Source organism: Hyperolius riggenbachi, chromosome 1 (assembly GCF_040937935.1).
Source record: "Hyperolius riggenbachi isolate aHypRig1 chromosome 1, aHypRig1.pri, whole genome shotgun sequence".
NCBI classification, from domain to species: domain Eukaryota; kingdom Metazoa; phylum Chordata; class Amphibia; order Anura; family Hyperoliidae; genus Hyperolius; species Hyperolius riggenbachi.
In genome coordinates this window covers 490,906,213-490,926,827 of record NC_090646.1, presented here as the reverse complement: position 1 = coordinate 490,926,827, position 20,615 = coordinate 490,906,213, and the positions used below count along the sequence as shown (strand labels likewise).

The window sequence follows — 20,615 nt, the reverse complement described above, 5'->3', positions numbered from 1 at the left end:
GGCTGAGCCTGGTTGGATCTGCTGTACTGCGCATGCGCAATGTCTGCACCTGTGTAATAGGGCTGATCTGATTGGGCTCAGCCATTTCTACCGATGCCCAAAGGAAAACTGCTACTGCACATGGGCGAGGCTCACATAGGATGGTTATGATCCTGGAGCCCGACGGATCTTCGGCAGCTGACAGCGCTGGGACAGAGGGGGGCGGGGCCTCATTAGGATTCAGAGGCATCCCCTCCCGAAGTAAGTAGGGGCACCTTTTTTCTTACAGATCCTCTTTAAAGGGAACCTTAACTGAGAGGGATATGGAGGTTTCCTTTCAAACAATACAAGTTGCTTGGCGGTCCTGCTAATCTCTTTGGCTGCAGTAGTGGCTGAATCACACACCTGAAACAAGCATGCAGCTAATCCTGTCTGACTTCAGTCAGAGCACATGATCTGCATGCTTGGTGAGGGGCTGTGGCTAAAAGTATTAGAGACACAGGATCAGCAGGAGAGTCAGGCAACTGGTATTTTAAAAAAGGAAAAAAAAGTTTGGTGAAATAACCCTCAATAAGTATTCAGCGTTCTATCTCCATGCTTGTTCCTGGCGTACTCTAAAAGCTACTGAGGCCAACAGAGTAAAGATGGCAGATGGTCCCCTCCACATTCCTCTCATGTTAGGTATCGTTTATAAGTATATAAAATGGGCACCTATGATAACTGCAATGAAGAAAATGCCCCGAGAATGTTGTCTGGAATAATCTGAGTCACACAGACTAACTTTAAATGGAACAGTCTGAAATGACTAAAGAAATCTAAAAACAAAACAAAAATGCTGAAAAGTGAGAATCTCACCAAATACTATAGGTGTTGGTTCTGTCACTTGTTCTTCCTCCTTTCTTAAACTCTCCGCAGCATGTAGCTTGTCCACCTATATATAGGAAGAAAACATGAATGCACATACTTTACATGCATTATGAGCAGCCACAATAGTCTAATAAAAAGACCTTCCAATTAAACCACTTCATATTGTGTACGGAGCCCCATGTAGAGAGAAAAGTGCCTTCACCAGCAAGTGCTATTAGAGAGAGAATACACACCTTGCTCAAGTATTCTCTCATGACCTGAATGAAGTAAGGCATGGCAAAGTCCATGATGTTGTGCCTCCAGGATAGCTCTAACACAATATCTGGGTGCAGCAGATCATAGCAGGTGAATAGAGTGGCTGCAAAGCATTCATGTTTCCCTTCTTCCAGAAACCATTGAAGTAGCTTCTCTGCTAACTCTGTGTCTTTTGATTCCGCTGCATACAGCATGGCATCCTGTAGAAAGGTAGAAACAAGCGTAATAAGCACAATTAGGAATATCAAAACTAAAAGCTCATACAAGTCTCACTAAGAAGCAGAATGTTTTATAAAAGCAAGCCATACCAGAGTGCATCTCAGTATACAACCACAATAAATATATATAGAAACATGTTGGACGTATTTAGACAGGAAGAAAAACTTCAAATATACTCTGTATGTATATATGGAAATAGTTCAGTTATAGGACTTCAGAGGTGAGGGAGGATGAAAATCTGTTTACTCACCTGGGGCTTCTTTCAGTCCCCAGCAGCCTTCTCAGTCCCTCACACAGCCCCGGTCCTCCTCTGTGTCCCTGCTGGATGCCCGTAATGTTCGAGACCTGGCAGTGGGGTCGGCTCTTCTGCGCCCGCAGTAGTTGTGCGCAGGCACAGTATGCACCAGATGACGCGGACGTGCAGGTGCAAGCCCGCTGGCAGGGTCACGATCATTACAGGTGGCCAGCAGTGACACAGAGGAGGACCAGGGCTGTGGGGAGGGTCTGAGACGGCTGCTGGGGGTTGGAAGTAACCCCAGGTGAGTAAAAATAGATTATGTTCATCGCCTCGGAAGTCCTTAAAGAGCTCATGTAATAATAACAACTGTATGCAACAAAAAGAAAGAAAAGCAGATTATGGAGAGTAATTTTTTCTATCGACAGAGTCATCAATGTTTGTATGGACAGCATCTTCTAGGTGTTAGATACAATCTACTGCCATCCCTCTTATCTCACCTTATATAACCGATCCTTTTTGCACAGCTCCACACTCTGCTTCCAGCGATTATTCCCCTTGTAGAGATAGGCTGCGATCCTACGGAACTCTATCAGCTCATGCTTCTCCAGTCTCTGCGCCAAGCTGATGTTATCAAAGTTGTCGTAAGCATCGATGGATGCCCTTAAGCCCTGAAGATAAAGTTTCATATCTTTAGTGTTCATAAGAAACTGAAGCGTGTCCAACACACTTAGCACAATGTAAGTTCACCGATTTCAAAATGGAGTTAATGAACTAGAAAATGACTATAGTTCTGCTTGAGTAACTATCCAATGTCAACATACACAGCACACTGACTGCCTTGCTGGGACACAGAGCAAAGCCATAGAGGGCAGGGTTACAACAAACAGCATGTCAAATGGTTTAGGATTATTTCCAACCGATCTGAAAAAACAAAGACCTGTTTGATGCCACACCTTCAATATAAGCAAATGTCTCTGGACATTACAGGACCACTATCGCAAAAACCTTCTACAATTTAAAATACATGCTTGCACATACTTAAAGAGAACCCGAGGTGGGTTTGAAGAATATTATCTGCATACAGAGGCTGGATCTGCCTATACAGCCCAGCCTCTGTTGCTATCCCAAACCCCCCTAAGGTCGCCCTACACTCTGCAATCCCTCATAAATCACAGCCACGCTGCTGACAAACAGCTTGTCAGAGCTGGCTGTGTTTATCTCTATAGTGTCAGTCTGCTGCTCTCCCCGCCTCCTGCAGAACTCCAGTCCACGCCTGCATCCCTTCCCTCCCTGCTGATTGGAGGAAAGGGACGGGGGCAGGGACCGGAGCTATGCAGGAGGCGGGGAGCAGCTGAGATTGACACTACAGATGTAAACACAGCCTCACAGCACGGCTGTGATTTTTGAGGGATTGCAGAGTGCAGGAGGACCTTAGGGGGGTTTGGGATAGCAACAGTGGCTGGGCTGTATAGGCAGATCCAGCCTCTGTATGCAGATAACATTCTTTAAACACACCTCGGGTTCTCTTTAAGAAGAAGTACGTTTCTCTTCGAGTAAAATGCCCTATAAAGTACTTTTTTCCCCCCTATGTTGCTATAGTAGACAGTAAAAATCTGACAAGTTTTGGATTAGTCCATCTCTTCACAGGGGATTCTTAGCACTTTATTCATTACAATGCACTTGTTGGAAAGGATCCATGCAAAAGATGCCTACCAGCCTGCCCACTTGTTTGCACACTATTTTGGCAGTTGGACTGCCATTTAGTCAGTGCTTTTAAAAATAATGAATACCCCCAGAATCCCCTGAGAGAAGATGGGCTCATACAAAATCTGACAGATCTGTCAGATTTTTACTGTTTACTGTAGCGACATAAGTGAAAATAAAATCATTTAGAGGGCATTTTACTCTAGGAGAAAAGTAGATTTTTACAACTTACTGTAAGTGACAGCAAAAAAGGAAAAAAAATTAAATTTACAGTGCATTTTACGCATGAACAAAATGTATGTTTTATACACATGAACATTAGATTTTTTGCGATGTTCCTTTAAGGAGAGGGTTAAAGCAGACTGGCTATAAAAATTCACAGCAATGAAACCATAAACTACAAATTCCTGTGCAATCTTTATCAAAAGAGGCAGTATCCAAAGTCAGTGTACCATTTCATTCCACTGCTTGTATCTGACTACAGAGCCACTGTTTGAAGCACCACTGAATAAATGAATTTCTATGATCAATAAATATAGTATGGGAGAACAGAATAGACTCAGATTGTGTACTAATTATTCCTTGGTGCCACAAAGGCCTAAAATTACCTGATAATCCTCCTCCTCCGTCAGCAGGTTGTTAAGGGCCTCATTCACAGATTTGTTGTTGTGATTTTGAACAGATCGTAGATACGGCTTAACAAGAGGTAATTGGCTCATCTAAAAGAAAGTCACAGTTCAGAGGTAAATAAAACTACCAGTGCTGCAAGGATTGCAAAACACAGACTGTATGAACTAGGTATGCAATATGTATATATTCTGAGGAAGTATGCAGTCTCGTAGTGGACAAACAAGGCCTGCGGGCTGAAGGTGCCCTCCTTGCCATTTTCTGTGGCCCTAGAGAGCTGTCAATGCCCATCATTGTAGCACACTGCCTTCCAGTCCAAAGGAGCACACTCGTGACAGTGTTTCAGACTGAATCGCGCGATTCCAGCTCAAGTGTGAACAAGCCCTAAGAGGCCTATTAGCCCTATGCAGTGTATGTCTGTCAGGAGCATCTTGGTTAGATGCGCGACCATCTCATTTTTTTTTTTTTAAAGATTCTTTATTTTTGTTTTAACAGCTGTTCAAACAAGTAGCAAACAATAATAGCTATAAACCATATCCTTGGGTAAGAGTCACAGACATTTCGATAGTCATAAAACTAGAAAGACAGTGTATACGGCTAACCAGTGCCGCAAGAAGATATCTGTAACATCTAAAGGAAGGCTAATTATAAGGGAGAGGACCGGCCCCCAGGAGCCACCCACAGCAAGCATAAATCCTTGCCCAAGCCAAGGGAAAATCTCAGCTATCATTCGCTCAAACAGAGTATTAAACTTGAGTAATTTGCATAATGAGGCTTTATCTGTATGCTAATGGCCGGGCTGTGTGATATGACAGTGGTGATAAGAACGGAGCCTCAGGGCCCAAAGGGAACATTTCCCCGAACTCCGTCCCAACTTAAGAACTATGGCTCAGACCGGTGGCAATTATACTAAGCTTAGTTTGAGGTGGGACCTGGGTGCCCCCTCCACCCCCACCTGTTACATAGTGATATTTTTGCTCATATAACAATGAAGAAAGGAAAAGAGAAGAATAGGAAATAACATAGTAAGAGAACAAAGACAAAAGAGAAGTAAATAGGAAAGGAATCAAGGACTGGTGTGTAGATTACCAAGCACAGAGGTTGCAGAGGCATGGGGAGAACAAGGATCCTCCCCATGGTGCCACATATTATACTTTCATGACACCCACATCAGAGGGGGAACTACCACATAGCCCATAGGCAGTAGACTAAGTCAGCAGTTGTTTGAACTCAGCAGTCTCTTCATATTCATGCCATGGGGCCCATGTGCGGCTAAACTGCTCATCGCGCATATGCATTGTGTGAGTCAGGTTTTCCATGAATTTAATGTGCTGAATCTCCCTGATCCACTCAGAAATGGGAGGTGGTTCAGTCGACTTCCAATGGCGGGCAATAAGCAATCTAGCCGCGTTAATCAGGTGCTTAGAGAGGGATTTTTTATATTTCCCAAGCCGTCTCGGGGTATTGTGTAAGAGGTAGTACGAGGGGTCGTCCGAAGAGTCCACTCCAGTTACCTTTGAGATTATAGTTTTAACCTTATTCCAAAAGGGGATCAGCTTCGGGCAGTCCCAGAACACATGTATTAAGGTACCCCTGTGTGTAAGGCATCGCCAACATTGAGGGTTTGAGGATGGAAACATTCTCTGCAGTTTCTCGGGTGTATAGTACCATTGTGTAAGAAGCTTATAGCCAGATTCCTGTAATTTAGCAGAAATTGATGACTTTTGTGATAGAATGAGGATCTTACGCCATTGATCTTCAGAAAAAGTTTTATGCAGGGCCTGTTCCCATTTAAGCTTTAAATTATCAGCCATGTCCGGATCAGCGACAAGCAGAGAGTACAGCTGTGAGATTCCCCTAGATAAGAATCCCTCACCACTGCATAGCTTTTCAAATTGGGTGAGACCCCTAGCATATGCGCTTCTGGGGCCCAGGTTCAAGAGGTAATGCTTAAATTGCAAATATGCCCAGGGGTCCAGAGCCTGATTCTGCAATTGGATGCGCAAGGCTGCCATGTCTCGCCATTCATTGTTATCTATTAAGTGATATGCCCTTAGCAAGTGGGGGCCCCTCCAATGTGTATAGGCCTTATTATGCATTCCCAGGGGAAATCCTGGGTTGTCCAGCAGGGGGATCATTGGAGAAGGCCATGGGGAAAGATGGAGGGACTTATTATACTTATGGAAGAGCTTTATTGTGTCTCCCGTCAGGGGAGATAATGGTCCCAAAGAGGAAGCCAATTTCCCTGCCCAGGGTAAATGGAGCAGTTTGGAGCCAGCTAAATCTCTCTCCATCTCTACCCATCGCTTAAACGAGCTATGTCGGTGCCAATCGATTATGCGCAGCAAAGCCGCAGCCGCATGATATAATGCCATATCGGGTACAGCCATGCCACCCAAACTCTTAGGCTGTGTGGTTAAGGCGTGCTTAAGTCTAGGTGGTCTGCCCCGCCATATGAACCTTCTGAGGCACATTCTAATCTCTTTGAGGAAAGAAGCAGGCAACAGGATGGGGATAGTCTGGAAAACATATAGGAACCGGGGGAGCACATTCATCTTGATAATGTTGACCCTCCCAAACCAGGTGAATTTTTCTATATCCCATCTCTTGAGGTCCGTCTTGATCTTGGCTAATAAAGGGGTATAATTAAGGGGAAAGAGCTCCGAAGGGTTACTTGGGATTTTAGTGCCTAAGTACGTGATGGCCTTAGGGGCCCATTTAAAGGCAAAGTTATTTACTAGTTGGGATTGCTGAGGTGTACTTAGGCCCACACTCAATGCTTCAGATTTATCGTAATTAATCTTAAGGCCCGCCAGGCTGCCATATGACAAAAATTCTTGCATAAGGTTAGGGACTGTAATATGGGGATTGGTTATAAAGAAAAGAAGGTCATCAGCGTAAGCTGCAACCTTATGCTGCGAGGTAGGAAATTGTAGTCCCATTATATCAGGGTTGGCTCGAATGGTGCACAGAAGTGGCTCCAGAGAGAGGGCAAAAATAAAAGGTGACAGAGGACACCCCTGTCGGGTGCCATTATGTATGTGCAAAGGTTCAGAAAGCTCTCCGTTAATTTTAATTCTAGTAGTTGGGGACTTATATAACGCCATAATATGCGTCAGCAATCGCTGCGGGAGCTTTATATGACGCAACGTACCCTCTATAAACTCCCACCGGACACGATCGAAGGCCTTTTCAGCGTCGGTGGATAATAGCATCATCGGTGAGGCCCTCGATCGTGCCCAGTGTATTGCCAGCAATGCCCTCAGGGTGTTATCCCTGGCTTCTCTTGTTGGGATAAAACCCACCTGATCATAGTGGACTAGTTGTGATATGAACGGGGACAAGCGATTCGCTAGTACTTTAGCATAGGCCTTAAGATCAATGTTAAGCAACGAGATGGGCCTATAATTTGTGCAAGAGGAGGGGTCCTTCCCGGGTTTATGTATCACAGAGATATGAGAAGATAGCATATCATCCGGGAAAATCGTAGGGTCATCCTGATCCGTAAGGGAGTTAAGGGCTGTAAGTAAAGGGGCCTGGAGTATAGGTAAGTATAGTTTGTAATAGTCAAGGGCAAAGCCATCAGGGCCCGGAGCCTTGCCTGAAGGCATCTGTGAGAAGGCCAACTGTAGTTCAGCGGACGATATGGGCTCCCCCAGTTCCTCTAGCTCAGATTCGGGTATAGAGGGCATCCCCGATCTCCGGATATACTCCCGTATACGCTGTGGCAGGGAAGGGTCCCCGTGGCCCTGGGAATGAGCATGCACATTATACAGCTTCTCATAGTACCCTTTAAATATACGCGCTATAGATTGGGATTTGTAGTGTTTCTTGGAACTGGTATCGTTAATATGCGGAATGTAGTTAGCCGCCTGCTGGATACGGAGCGCCCTCGCTAATAAGCGTCCACACTTATTGCCAAATTCGTAGTAGTGCCGCTGACATCTGGACGCAGCATACCGAGCTTTGAAAAACAGGAGAGCTCTAAGCTTCTCACGTTCCGCTGTCAGCGCCGAGAGATCCGAGTCCAGCAGCGTACTCGTGTGTAATAATTGTAGTCTGTTGATCTCCCTAAGCGAGTTGTCAATGGCTTCATTTCTTTCCCTTTTGATTCTACTGCCCTCTTTAATCAGGACCCCTCTTATGACACATTTATGTGCCGCCCATATCGACATCGGGGATACCCCCTCCACTGTGTTGGTCTCAAAGTAATTCGCCAAGGCTCTTTTAACTCTCCCTTCCACCACTTTATCTTTTAGCAAAGAGGTGTTCAATCGCCATGTAAAAGGGCCATGTCTACTCTCAAGCACCTCAAGGGATATCGAGACAGCCGAGTGGTCTGACAATGCTCCCGGAACAATATCAGCTTTTGAAGTGCGTGGGATCAGATTGTGTGAAATAAGAATATGATCAATGCGGGAGTAATTCCCGTGCACAGCAGAATAGTATGTATACTCTCTGCCCGTCGGATCCCGCAACCGCCAAATATCAACCAACTGTCTGTTCCGTAGTGCTAGCTTGCATTTCATAAGAAGTCTATGTGGGAAGGCAGATCTGCCCAAGGAAGTATCAAGGGGCGGTTCCAGTGCCACATTCATGTCCCCTCCCAGGATCAGAGACCCCTCAGCAAAAACATCCAATTCGTTTAGGAATTTTTCCAAGAAGGTGTGTTGACCCAGGTTAGGTGCATAATAAGAACCAAAGGTAAACATCTGGTTGTTAATCATGCCCTTCACCATGACAAACCGTCCATCAGTGTCTGAGCTATACTGGATTTGTGTCATATGCACCCCCTTGGAAAACAAGATAGCTACCCCCTTTGTTTTTGAATCTGAAGCATTACTATAATAAGCTAAAGGGAAATATTTGTTACTCAGTCTAGGATGGTCTGTCCCTTTAAGGTGGGTCTCTTGCAAGAGAACTACATGCACATTAGATCTTTTCATCTCGGCCAATAGCGAAGATCTCTTTTCTGGTTTGTTCAGCCCCCTGACGTTGAGTGTCCTAACATTAAGTGATGCCATCAATCTTAGGTGATAAGCCAATCTGGCCTATTCCCCCAGCCCAGAATCCCACATCAGTCCCCGTAGTAAGAAGAAAAGAAAGGAGAAATAGAAAGAAGAGTAGAAAACGAACAACATAGAATACAAGACAGTAACAAAAAAGGTATCTCCGTTGGTGTAGCCCCCGAGGACTATGTCTCTCGAGACACACCACTCCAGTTAGGCCAGTCCTCTCATTCAGATTCGAAGAGAGGAGGATTGAATCATCATTCTGGCCCAGTAGGGAGAGGAAAAAGAACCAGAACATGTAACCGTGGTCTCCTAGAGCCCCCGGCTCATGTCGCATAACCTATCTTAACATGCTAACCAGATCTTTCTCTGGTTTCCAGCCCATTAGTTTCATAACTGCTATATATTGAGAAACTGCACATAGAGGAGAAGCAAGCATATATAAACAACATTTTACGTCCAACATACCCGGCGCACATGGCCCCCCAGTTCCTCTAACTAATGAGGCATAACCCCTCATCCCCGTCACCCCCCAGCCTGCCCCCTGCATGTCAAAGCTCACTCCCCAAAGATGCTCTGAAGGGACCTATATGTATTCATGCAGTTCAGGTTGTTAGCATGCGGAAACATAAATCCCATCGCATTGGTGTAATGTCTCATAACCCTGATGAGCTATGATTCAGTTCATATAGAAAGTATGAGACAGGACTAGAAGTTCCATGGAGTTATTAGTCCAAAGGCAAAGGGGAAATTAGGCACTAGACCAAGGATTATAGACAGTTGTACATCCCAGATTATAGTACTTCAGTCCGCGGGCCAAAGGGGCGCCCATCAACTCGGCTGGGTCATACAGGGTAGAGGGGGGTAGGGGGGAGACAACCAGGGCCTGGGAAGGGGGGGGGGGGGGGGCAACTCTTAGGGTCATCTCCGTGCTGGCTAAAAGTCAACATAAAGAAGTGTCAAGAAAATACTTCCCTCAGGTGTTCCTAGCAGTAGAGCTCCGCTGCCTTCGTTCGCGCTGGGGACGAGCGAATTCCACAGAATCCGGATCCCATTCAGGCACCGCGGTTTCCGCAATGCCTAGAGTTTTAAAGAAGTCAGGTAGATCTCTTGGGTGTCTGAGGATCGCTGTTTTAGAGTTCAATAATGCATATAGGTGGAATGGAAACCCCCACCTATACTCCGCTCCAGCCTCCTGTAATGCGAGTAGTAGAGGTTTCAGGGCTCTCCTCTGTGCCAATGTCGAGGGCGCTAAGTCTTGATAAAAGGTTATAGTGGCGCCATCGAAATCGTATGACCCTGCTGCTCTGGCTGCTTTCATGATAGCTTCTTTAAGGGGGAAATCCTGTATTCTGCATATGACATCCCGCGGGGGTTCCGATCCTTTAGGAGTTGCACGTAGCGCGCGGTGAGCCCTGTCCATTTTTACTGTAGTACCCTCCGGCCTGTTTAATAGGCCATTGAAGATTGCCTGTAATGTATCCGGGAGGTCATCCGCCCTAGTAGCTTCGGGGAGGCCACGCACTCTCACATTATTCCTCCGATTTCTATTTTGGAGATCCTCCACTTGGGAGCGCATCTGACTCTGTCGGAGTTCCGACTTTTCTTTGCTCTCCTTGAGTGCTGCGATTTCAGTTTTGAGCGACGCCACATCAGTCTCCAGGCCGCTCACCCGCTGTGTTACCGTTGTTATGTCTGCCCTCAGAGTAGCGATCTCTTCCTTTGTAGAGCTAACAATCTGTTCCGTCTGTTGCTGCATGTCAGCTTTCGTAGGCATCTCTCTCAGATAGGCCCACAATTCTTCCATTGCTCTTGTTTTCCCCGTTGAGCCTGGGGAGCTTGCTGGGGAAGAGCCTGAGGCCGGGGTGTCGGCCATCTTGGACGTCTTGCTGCGGGTAGCTCGAGGAGAGAAGTATCGGTCTAAGGTCTCTCTTGCACGTCTAGGGGTCTTGCTGCGGGATGCTCTACCTCTGGAACGACTTGCCATACCATTCCGGGAAGGAAAAAAGGAGTTTATCTGCAGTTAAGGCTATAAAAAAGCTACATGTGGCCGGGAGCTCTTCTCCCTCACGTCTTCACACGGTCATGCCTAGCTCCGCCCCCCCGACCATCTCATTTTTACATGCATTAAGTTGTACATTTTGGCCCCTTACGTGATTGAGTTTGACACCCCTGTCATAAGAGCTGAACATGTACAAAGTGTAGTATTAAATGCTGCCAGGGCAGTTTCTAGCTACACTGGGGCCCTGGGGCAAAATTAACCTGGGGGTCCCCCTGACACACAACGCTCCTAGGCAATTTTTTCCTCCAGGGTCCCAGAGTCGGCTCTCGGGCCTGAGATAGCAGCAAGGGAGAGCATGAAGGTGCAGGGTGGAGAAAAACAGAGGGTTACTGGGGTCTGCAGGGAGGACAGTAAGGGTGCAGGGGGGGAGGGGAGAGAACATGGGGTTATTGGGGTCTGCAGGAAGGAGAGAACAGGCAATTACTGGGGTCTGCAGGGTGAAGTAAACAGGGAATTAATGGTGTTTGCAGGGGACACAATGGGAGTGTGTGTGGGGTGGGGGTGCTTGACTTGGAGAGAGAACAGGGTACTGGGTACTATAGGGATGACAGTGAGGATGAAGGGGGGGAGAAAACATTGTTACTATTTGTCAGCAGCAGGCATGAAGTCCCAAACCAACACCCCATGGCAGGCCAGGCTTCAACTTCAAGAACCCTCCCACGGATGACAAGATAACACAGTCAACATCCATTTGCAATTGCCCTGCCTGACTGACTTCTCTTACCATTAGCTGTGTTAAGTCAGGCAGAGGCAGGCTCTGACTCAATCAGGCAGCACGTTAATACCGCCAAGCGCCAGCACGTGACGTCACGCGACAACGTCTTCTTCAAGGATCCTGGGAGCGGCAGAATGCAGCTAAGGGACGTCGGCGGCGCTGCGTGTATGGAGCCAGCCTGGAGGGAACCATGGAGACAGATGCTGCGCTGGAAGGTATGTATATGCGTCTCTCCCTCCGCCAGCAACAGCAGCCCAGCTTGGTGACTGACTTCACTGCCCGCACGGTCGCACAGCCACCCGCACCCAGGGGAGACCACACAGGTGGGACACAGACACACAGTGACAGGCAGAATCGGGCGGTGGGCCGTGCGGACAATTCTCTGTTTGGCTGCCAGGCAAAGGGGGGCCCCCTAGCGACTCTGGGGCCAGTTGCCCCCTTTGCCTTACTTGTAGCGGCGGCCATGAATGCTGCCAGGCAATAGCGCCACAGTCACTTGCTACTATATCATTATAAGATATATTCCTTTACACAAAGAGTTTACAGAGGCAAAAATTACCTTGGAAAAATAGTTGACAGTGCGTGTGTGGTCCAGACGTGGGGATAACACCAGGAGGAGGTCATTGATGAGCAAAGGTTTGTACTCCACATAGAACTGCAGGCCTTTGTAATACAGCTCTACATTGGCTACCTGCGACCACAAAGAACAATTACTGACTACTGGTAATGTCCAACAGAATTAAAAAAAAAAAAAAAAAAAGCATGCAGAATCCAGACAATCTTTACCTTGGTAACAATATCCTTAAATTGCCCTTCCTTCCATGCAGTGGTGGGGTGACTCATCATGGTAAGGATGGCATTATCATATTCTTCATACTTATCATATAAGAACACTAGTTCACCCCATAGATGCGCCTGCTCTGCAGCACGTAAAACCTGAAAGAGCACAAAAACAGAAATAAGGACTAATACATTCAGCAGTATAACATGCACTAGCACTATGAATTCATTTTACATACTGATCTTCTTTCTGTTCAAAGTAAAACAGCACGCTTTTGCAAAAATGTATTCAGCCCAAAAATACTGTACTGTAATCCCAAAATTTAGATCTCCAATCTTGCACCATTACGTAAACATGAGTTTGAACTGTGTTTTTTAAATCTATCCACTGCTCTCAGAGATCCAGTTCTATGCCAGGAAAGTATTTTATGGCTGTAATTCCTTATCAGTGAGGGACTGCTATAGTCCAACTGGGTCCTGACTGGAGAAAAACTGTCAGTTGCATAGCTGAATATTAACCACTTAAGGACCAGGGCTTTTCAGTGATCGGTGCTGCGTTGGCTCTCCAGCCCGCAGCACCGATCAGCAGTGAGCCTTGGCGATCAGACTTCCCCCCCCCTTTTTTTCCCCACTAGGGGGATGTCCTGCTGGGGGGGTCTGATCGCCGCCGGCTACCCGCGCTTTCCGGGGGAGGGCTCTTCAAAGCCCCCCTCCGCAGCGCTTTCCACCCTCCCCGGCTTTCCCTACCTCTCCCTTAGAATCTGAGCAGCGCAGGACGGATATCCGTCCTGCGCCTGATAGGATAGGCTTCAGCCTATCATATGCCGGCGATCCCCGGCCAATCAGAGGCCGGGGATCACCGATCTACGTCACGGCGCTGCTGCGCAGCAGCGCCGTATAATGTAAACAGCGGGGATTTCTACCCCGCCTGTTCACATTTCGCCGGCGAGCCGCGATCGGCGGCTCTCCGGCTGTTCACGGAGACACACCTCAGGAACCGGGCGGCCGTTTCCATGCTATACCACTAACGACCCGCCGACGCCTATCGGCGTTAGGCGGTCGTTAATTGGTTAAATCTTTCAGGCATAGAAAGAAGAAAAAGCAACATAGCCTAGTTATTTGTGTGCTAGGCACTGTACATACACATGTCCATCATGTCACTTAAAGAGAACCAGAGGTGGGTTTGAAGAATATTATCTGCATACAGAGGCTGGATCTGCCTATACAGCCCAGCCTCTGTTGCTATCCCAAACCCCCCTAAGGTCCCCCTGCACTCTGCAATCCCTCATAAATCACAGCCACGCTGCTGACAAACAGCTTGTCAGAGCTGGCTGTGTTTATCTCTATAGTGTCAGTCTGCTGCTCTCCCCGCCTCCTGCAGAACTCCAGTCCCCGCCTGCATCCCTTCCCTCCCTGCTGATTGGAGGGAAGGGACAGGGGCAGGGACCGGAGCTATGCAGGAGGCGGGGGAGCAGCTGAGACTGACACTACAGATGTAAACACAGCCTCACAGCACGGCTGTGATTTATGAGGGATTGCAGAGTGCAGGGGTTTGGGATAGCAACAGAGGATGTGCTGTATAGGCAGATCCAGCCTCTGTATGCAGATAACATTCTTTAAACACACCTCGGGTTCTCTTTAAGGTTCCCTTTAAAGGAGAAGGTAACCTTTTTGCAGCATTCAAGGTCAAAGGACAAATATATATATATATATATATATATATATATATATCATACTCATAATAATTTTGTAATTATTTTCTAATTCTATCCTGATCGTCCTTACCTTGGGGATATTGACTCTGGACCAGAATAACTCTAAGTGTTCACGCATCTTCTGAGGCTTGAATTTAGAGTACAGAATGGCCAGCTCTGTGAACATACCCATGTGCGCACGTTCCAAACCCAGGGCTGCCTCTAGAAGTGCAATCAGTTCCTCGAAATAGCCACGGTCCTGCAAAGAAAGCGGAAAAGGTATATTAAAGATGAACCTACTCTCATACATTAATTAGCAGGCAACAGCACTAGTTGTCAAAACATTGCTTATCCATGTTCCCTACTTTCATGTTAGAAGATGAAATTTATTATACTGATGCTTTTTTGTAAACAAATTTTAGCTATATAATAAAATAACTACACAACAACTTTTTAGCATTTTTATGCTCGCTGATTCCAAAAGCGCTTTGCTTATATCATCCTATGGCAGTGATCACACAAGAATAATTAAATTTTTTGCCTTCAACATTTTTTGCTCAGTAATTGAGATTGCATTGGGTAATATGCAGTTGGTGAAATCATAGAAGGTAACCACACGGAAGATTTAAAGCTGAGAACACACTTGACAAAATGTTGTGGTTGTTTTTGGGGTTTGCAGTGTTCTGCGTATGTGACTGCTGTTTCCACATGCAATTTTCCAAGGGTTACAATTTTTTTATGGATTGCGGCGAAATACATTTCAATCAGGAACGCATGCATTATGCAGGAAAAAGCAGACTGCTGTCCAGTTTTAAATCGCAGCAAAAAACACAAAATGTGAACGACATGGGCAGGTCATTCGAATTAAAGGCCAGTGCAGTGTTCACACTTTGCAAAATGCGTACAATTCTGATAAGAGTGCTCCCAGCCTTAATCTCATGTTACTGAGTGACTGAATCTCTTGTTTAGAATCAGCTATCTTGGAGGAGTAATTGTGATGCGTTGCCATTGTAACTTGAATTAAGGGGCCAATACACTAGTAGATTTTAGCCATCGATTCTATAGAATTGATCGAAAATAGATTTGCAGCCGATTTGGATCGATTTGATCTATCTGACAGGATGGAAAATCTGGGTCGATCTGCTGCTGGCAGCAGATCGACGGCCCATAGAGTTGCATTGGATCTAATGGTCCAATAATGCCTTTGGATCGATTTACAATAGATTTATTTCTGAAATCTATTGGAAATCTGTTCCTAGTGTGTGGCACACGTCAGATTGAACTTGACAGGCATCTGCCAGAAATCTATCTGATGGTCGAATCTTCTACAAATCTATAAGGCCTCTTTCACAGTGCGACGTTAAGGTCGCACGTTAGAAAATGTTTCAACTCAGACTAATGAACAGCAATGCCAAGTCTGTGCGACATTCACAGTGCACACGTTGCGTTTGTGTGTAACGTGTAGCATTATTAAAAAGTGCTGCATGCAATGCGTTATTCACAATATTAGCTGCGTTGGACTGTTCGCACATGCTCAGTAATGACTTGGAAGCATCCTTTTCATTGCATGTATGCTCGACTTTATGCGACGATAACGAGGCATTACGTTGCGACTTTTTTGGGGCATTGCGTTGTCATTTGCGTTGCGAATTTAACGTTGCATCAAAATGCAACGTCCTACTGTGAAAGAGGCCTAAGTGTATGCGCACCATTAGGGGGGAAAAAAAAGGTCAGTGCACTTTAGTGGCCCTATGTACCGATAATATATTGACTCTTACAATCCTGATCAATAAAGGTCTGATCGATTTTGCACAGCACATCAACTGAAAATGTTGTCAAACCTGCAAGGATATAGAAGGGGCTGTGTATGGGGGTAATGCAGTGGGGGAGCTGTTGGGTTTAATGGCTGTGCAGTTTTAAACCACAACAAGCAGTACAACACAAGTAGGTATAAGCGTCCTCAATTCTCAGTTGCTTTTCAGTTTAAATTGAGAGGAGCAATATGGAGAATCAATCACTACCCCTTTATCACGTTTTGCTTGCCCAATCAGGCTGCTACAGCTTTGTTTTAGCAGTCCGAGAGCATCTTACAAGCATTCCAGGAGCAGTTATACTCAGGATTTATGACTGTGTCCATGTGCGGCAGGCATTTCTTAAGGGACCCATACACTGGTCGATTTCAGCCATCAATCGATCGATCTAATCTATCTGACAGGATGGAAAATCTAGATTGATCTGCTGATCGATGGCCCATAGAGTTACATTGGATCTAATGGTACAATAATGCATTTAAATAGATTTCCAACAGATTTCATTCTGAAATCTATTGGAAATCTGTTCCTAGAGTGTGGCACACATCACATAGATTCCTGTCAGATTCGACTTGACAGACATCTGAGAGAAATCTAACTGATGGTTGAATCTGCTGCAAATCTATAAGTGTATGGCCAACTTTACACTGACAACAGGATATGCTCCTACTTTATCATACGATCATATTTTCTTTCTTGATTCACATCTGCTTGGTTATAAGATGGGGAGGATGAATTGCCACACACAAGAATAAAGGAAGAACAAATTATGATTGTCATTAAATATGTGCCATAACATGTTAGTTTTTGTTCTAAAATCAAATAGCTCTTATGGCTGTCCAATACATCCTCAAGTTAGGAAATATAATAAAGAAATATCCACAAGTCTTAATAGGGATAGTCAGCAGAATGGTAATAGTTCAGAGTTGATGCAAAATTTAAGGAAATGTGTGCAGCTAGAAAATGGACTAATCAAATGGAGCAGTTGCTGCATTGGACTGGTTCGTTTGCAAGTTGCATATGGTCGCATAAAATGAACATATACATTTTTTTATCAGCTAGGATTCCTAAAGTAATTCTCTAGACCAGGGGTGCCCAATAGGTAGATCGCGATCTACCAGTAGATCACAAGGACTTCATGGTGCATCCCACTGCACTACATTTTCCATTCAGTATATACAATTGTGCTAAAATTGCACATGGGTAGATCATTTTGACTTGCTAACTTTTAAAGTAGCTCTCAAGCCAAATAAGTGTGGGCACCCCTGCTCTAGACTTAATACAGTGTTTTAATGTGAGCTGGTTTCATACCCACCTGGTAATAAGTAATAAGCTCCTCTAACTCATCAGCATGAATCACTATATGCAGGCCACACATTTGTGCCAAACGAAACTCTGTACCATCCACACAGGCAAAGCAGACCTTCGAGACAAAAGCACAAGTACAATATAAACATTAACAGTGATAAAAATACAACCAGTCTAAAATTGTTTCATACACATTGTCCCTCGTTAACAAACAAGATAGGGACTGTAGGTTCTTAAAGCGGATCCGAGATGAAAAACTAACTATAACAAGTAACTTGTCTATATATTTTATCTAAAGTTTAGATGGCTTACACAGCAAATCTAGCTGCAAACAGTTTTAATAGAATAGGATTATTTATTCCTGTGATACAATGGCAGCAGACATGTTGTTTGTAAACATTACACAGAGGCAGGCTTATCTGTATCTTGAGCCATCAGCCCCATCCCCTCTCCTCCTCCCCTCTGCCTGAAATCAATGGCTAGTAACACCTCCCCCTCCTCCTGCCCAGACTGAGGGCCTTGCTACTGCCGAGGCTCTCTGAAAACCTGTGGGCGTGTCTTTTTTAGTTTATAGGTAATTAGAGTATGAAAACAAAAACAAAAAAGTATTTGGCTTGAGGAATGCCCTATAAGCAATAGGAAAGGAACACAATTATGCAATGTGTAAAAGTTCACCTCGGATCCACTTTAACCTGAATCTATCCATAGGTCGAAATACTGTGCCATCTCTATCATCTCTTCTCTGCCCCCCTGCGTCAGTGTCCCCCTCTGTTACCTCTGCCCCCACCCCAACTATGTCAACTCTGCCCCCTTGTGCCTTTAGTGTACTGCAGCAAAATGTCATTTTACTGGTTTAAAAACAAAACAAAAAATTTTCTCCTTTGAATTTTTTAACATTTTCTCAAAAACTACAATGTATTTTTTTGATTTTTTTCACTTGTTCCCACAGAATGAAATGTCATATATTCAGGCCATTTATATTGTCGGGTGTACGCAGACGAGTCATTTATAAGTCGGGTGTTCGCAAGTCGGGGACAACCTGTATTTATATTCCCTTACCTCTTTCCAGGTGCGGGTGCTATTGGCCTTCCTGGCACTATCCACAGCAGCCTGGTACTCGCCAAGATGTACCAGTGTTGACGCCAGTCGAGCAAAGTTGGAGACATTATTGTAAAGAAGTTTAGCAGCATCATACATGCCTTCTTCATAACAGCGATCTCCCACCTGAAATGTAGAACATTAAAAAATGTGCTAATAACTAAAAAAAAGAAAGCCTGCACTTCAGCAAAACATTCAGTGTATGACCTGCTGGATATGGGCATTGTTAGGACCGCTGACAAATTCCTCCAGTTCTGACAGACGATTTGTTTTTGCAAAAGCAAAGATCAGTTCAGTCTCCACATAGGACTCTCTAGCTTTCTTTCTTGCCATCTGTAAGAATTTTACTAAATCCTCCCAATTACCTGTAAAATAAACACATTATAGAGGTTTTACTAAACTGATTTCAAAGACTTCTCACACAACCAAACTAAGGAAAGGTTCAGTGAAAAAAAAAAAAAAAAAAACACATCAAAAACACTTGACATCTAATGAAAATCTAATAAAGTAGAAGGTCCTCTAGGTAGATGTTCTGTTATTTTATCATTTGAACAAGAGGAAAGGCTATTCTTTACCTAATCAAGCACAGCAGAACAGAAGGGTTGCAGGCGAGAGCTGTACATGACTGGGGGCTTGATAAGAGCTCTGCTAAGATAGGTTACACTCTGTTCTCACTTACCTCTGAATCACTGCGGACCACGGCAGCGGACATTATAATGTCTGCTCTGATGGTCCGCCGTGGTCAGGGGCAGATGCGCTCCCCTATAGGCTATATGGGGGAATGCATCCACCTGCCCAGAATTATTGCAGACTGCACAGAAAAACAGTCCACTTATCACAACGGATCCCTCAGATCCACTGCAGTGTGACAAGCTTCTACGTATACATGTTCACTCTTCGCTTAGCAATGAGCAAATAAAAACGGACAAAAAAGGTCTGTTCTCCTCTCTAGTGGAAACAGAGCCAAAGGGCCCATTTCCACTATGAGCCACATCGCACCACGGGTGTGCTGAAACACATGCACGCCAGTGGAAGAGTTTCCACTGCGTGCATGTTGTGCGGTGCGATTTGAAAATCTGCAGCATGCTGCAGATTTTCGCACGGCCTCATCCGCGTCCCATCTCCTCAATTCACTTCCGCATCAGGAGAAGTGGAAGTGATGCGGCCGGCGGCGGAAGTGATGTGGCTAGGTAGCCGCATTCGCAGCACTTACTAGTGGAAACGGGCCCTTACTGCGTGTTGCATGGTGATAAGCAGTTAAACCTTCGATAACCGGTAGAGATCAATTGTCTACCTGAGCTAAACGTGTATGTCAAGCTTTACTAATACAGTGGTATACACAAGTGCACAACATGCACACTATTTTACTTATTTCTTGACATCACCAACACCTGTAGCCTGAATAACCTGATTGATCATTCAGTAGGCAAATAAACTGGCCCACATTCATGATCTGTTCATTCATTTCTAATGCTGGATCCACACCATACAATTTTTCGTTTGATTTACCTGCCCGATCGATTATTTCCAGCATGTCCGATCTGAGAATCAAACAATTCTTTGGGTGATTTTATGACCGATTCCTGTTCGTTTCTACGGAAATCGGTCATAAAATTGCTAAAAAAAAAAAAAAAGTTTGATTCTCAGATCGGACATGCTGGAAATAATCTATCAGCCAGGTAAACTGCTGAAAAACTGTATAGTGTGGATCCTGCTAGGATCACTGTGGAAGAATACTGGGTATGTATTTGAATGTCTCAGGTCACAATGGAAGCTTGAGAATCATTTTGCGCTAACCTGAAGCGTTGTTTTAGGTGTTTTTATTTAAAGGAGCGTATTACACACACACACGGGCACACACACACACACGGACACACGGACACACACGGACACACACACACGGACACACACACACGGACACACACACACGGACACACACACACGGACACACACACACTTTATTCTATGCAGCATGCCTAAACATTTATTTTTAAGCCTCACCATTACGGCTGGCAGCCTGTACCACTTCCATGTAAGCAGAGGGGTCATCCGCTTTAATGTAGGCATCTATAGCTTCCTTAACCAAGTCCTTCTGTAGCTGAGCTCTGCCTAGCTGACTCCATACAGCTGGCTCATTACATCTCTCAGCAAACTCATATGCGCGGTCCAGGTTCCCAATGTGCTCAATCAAGACCTACAAGACATAGTATAATACAGAAACGAAAGCACTGTTTGCAAAGGTGTGA

The 20,615-nt window shown here is 45.2% G+C and overlaps 1 protein-coding gene across 2 annotated transcripts in view; it reads right to left on the bottom strand.

The window, feature by feature from the left end:
* The window catches only part of LOC137522787 (clathrin heavy chain 1-like), a 152,331-nt gene that overhangs the window by 1,342 nt on the left and 130,374 nt on the right, over positions 1-20,615 (bottom strand). For both annotated transcript variants that reach the window (XM_068242886.1, XM_068242879.1), the window contains exons 21-31: positions 20,371-20,563; positions 18,577-18,734; positions 18,331-18,495; positions 17,279-17,386; positions 14,244-14,411; positions 12,465-12,614; positions 12,238-12,369; positions 3,871-3,981; positions 2,056-2,226; positions 1,080-1,301; positions 835-910 (exon numbers count right to left, since the gene is read on the bottom strand). In XM_068242886.1, the coding sequence (XP_068098987.1) occupies positions 835-910; positions 1,080-1,301; positions 2,056-2,226; positions 3,871-3,981; positions 12,238-12,369; positions 12,465-12,614; positions 14,244-14,411; positions 17,279-17,386; positions 18,331-18,495; positions 18,577-18,734; positions 20,371-20,563 (1,654 nt within the window). The remainder of the gene's footprint in view (positions 1-834; positions 911-1,079; positions 1,302-2,055; positions 2,227-3,870; positions 3,982-12,237; positions 12,370-12,464; positions 12,615-14,243; positions 14,412-17,278; positions 17,387-18,330; positions 18,496-18,576; positions 18,735-20,370; positions 20,564-20,615) is intronic.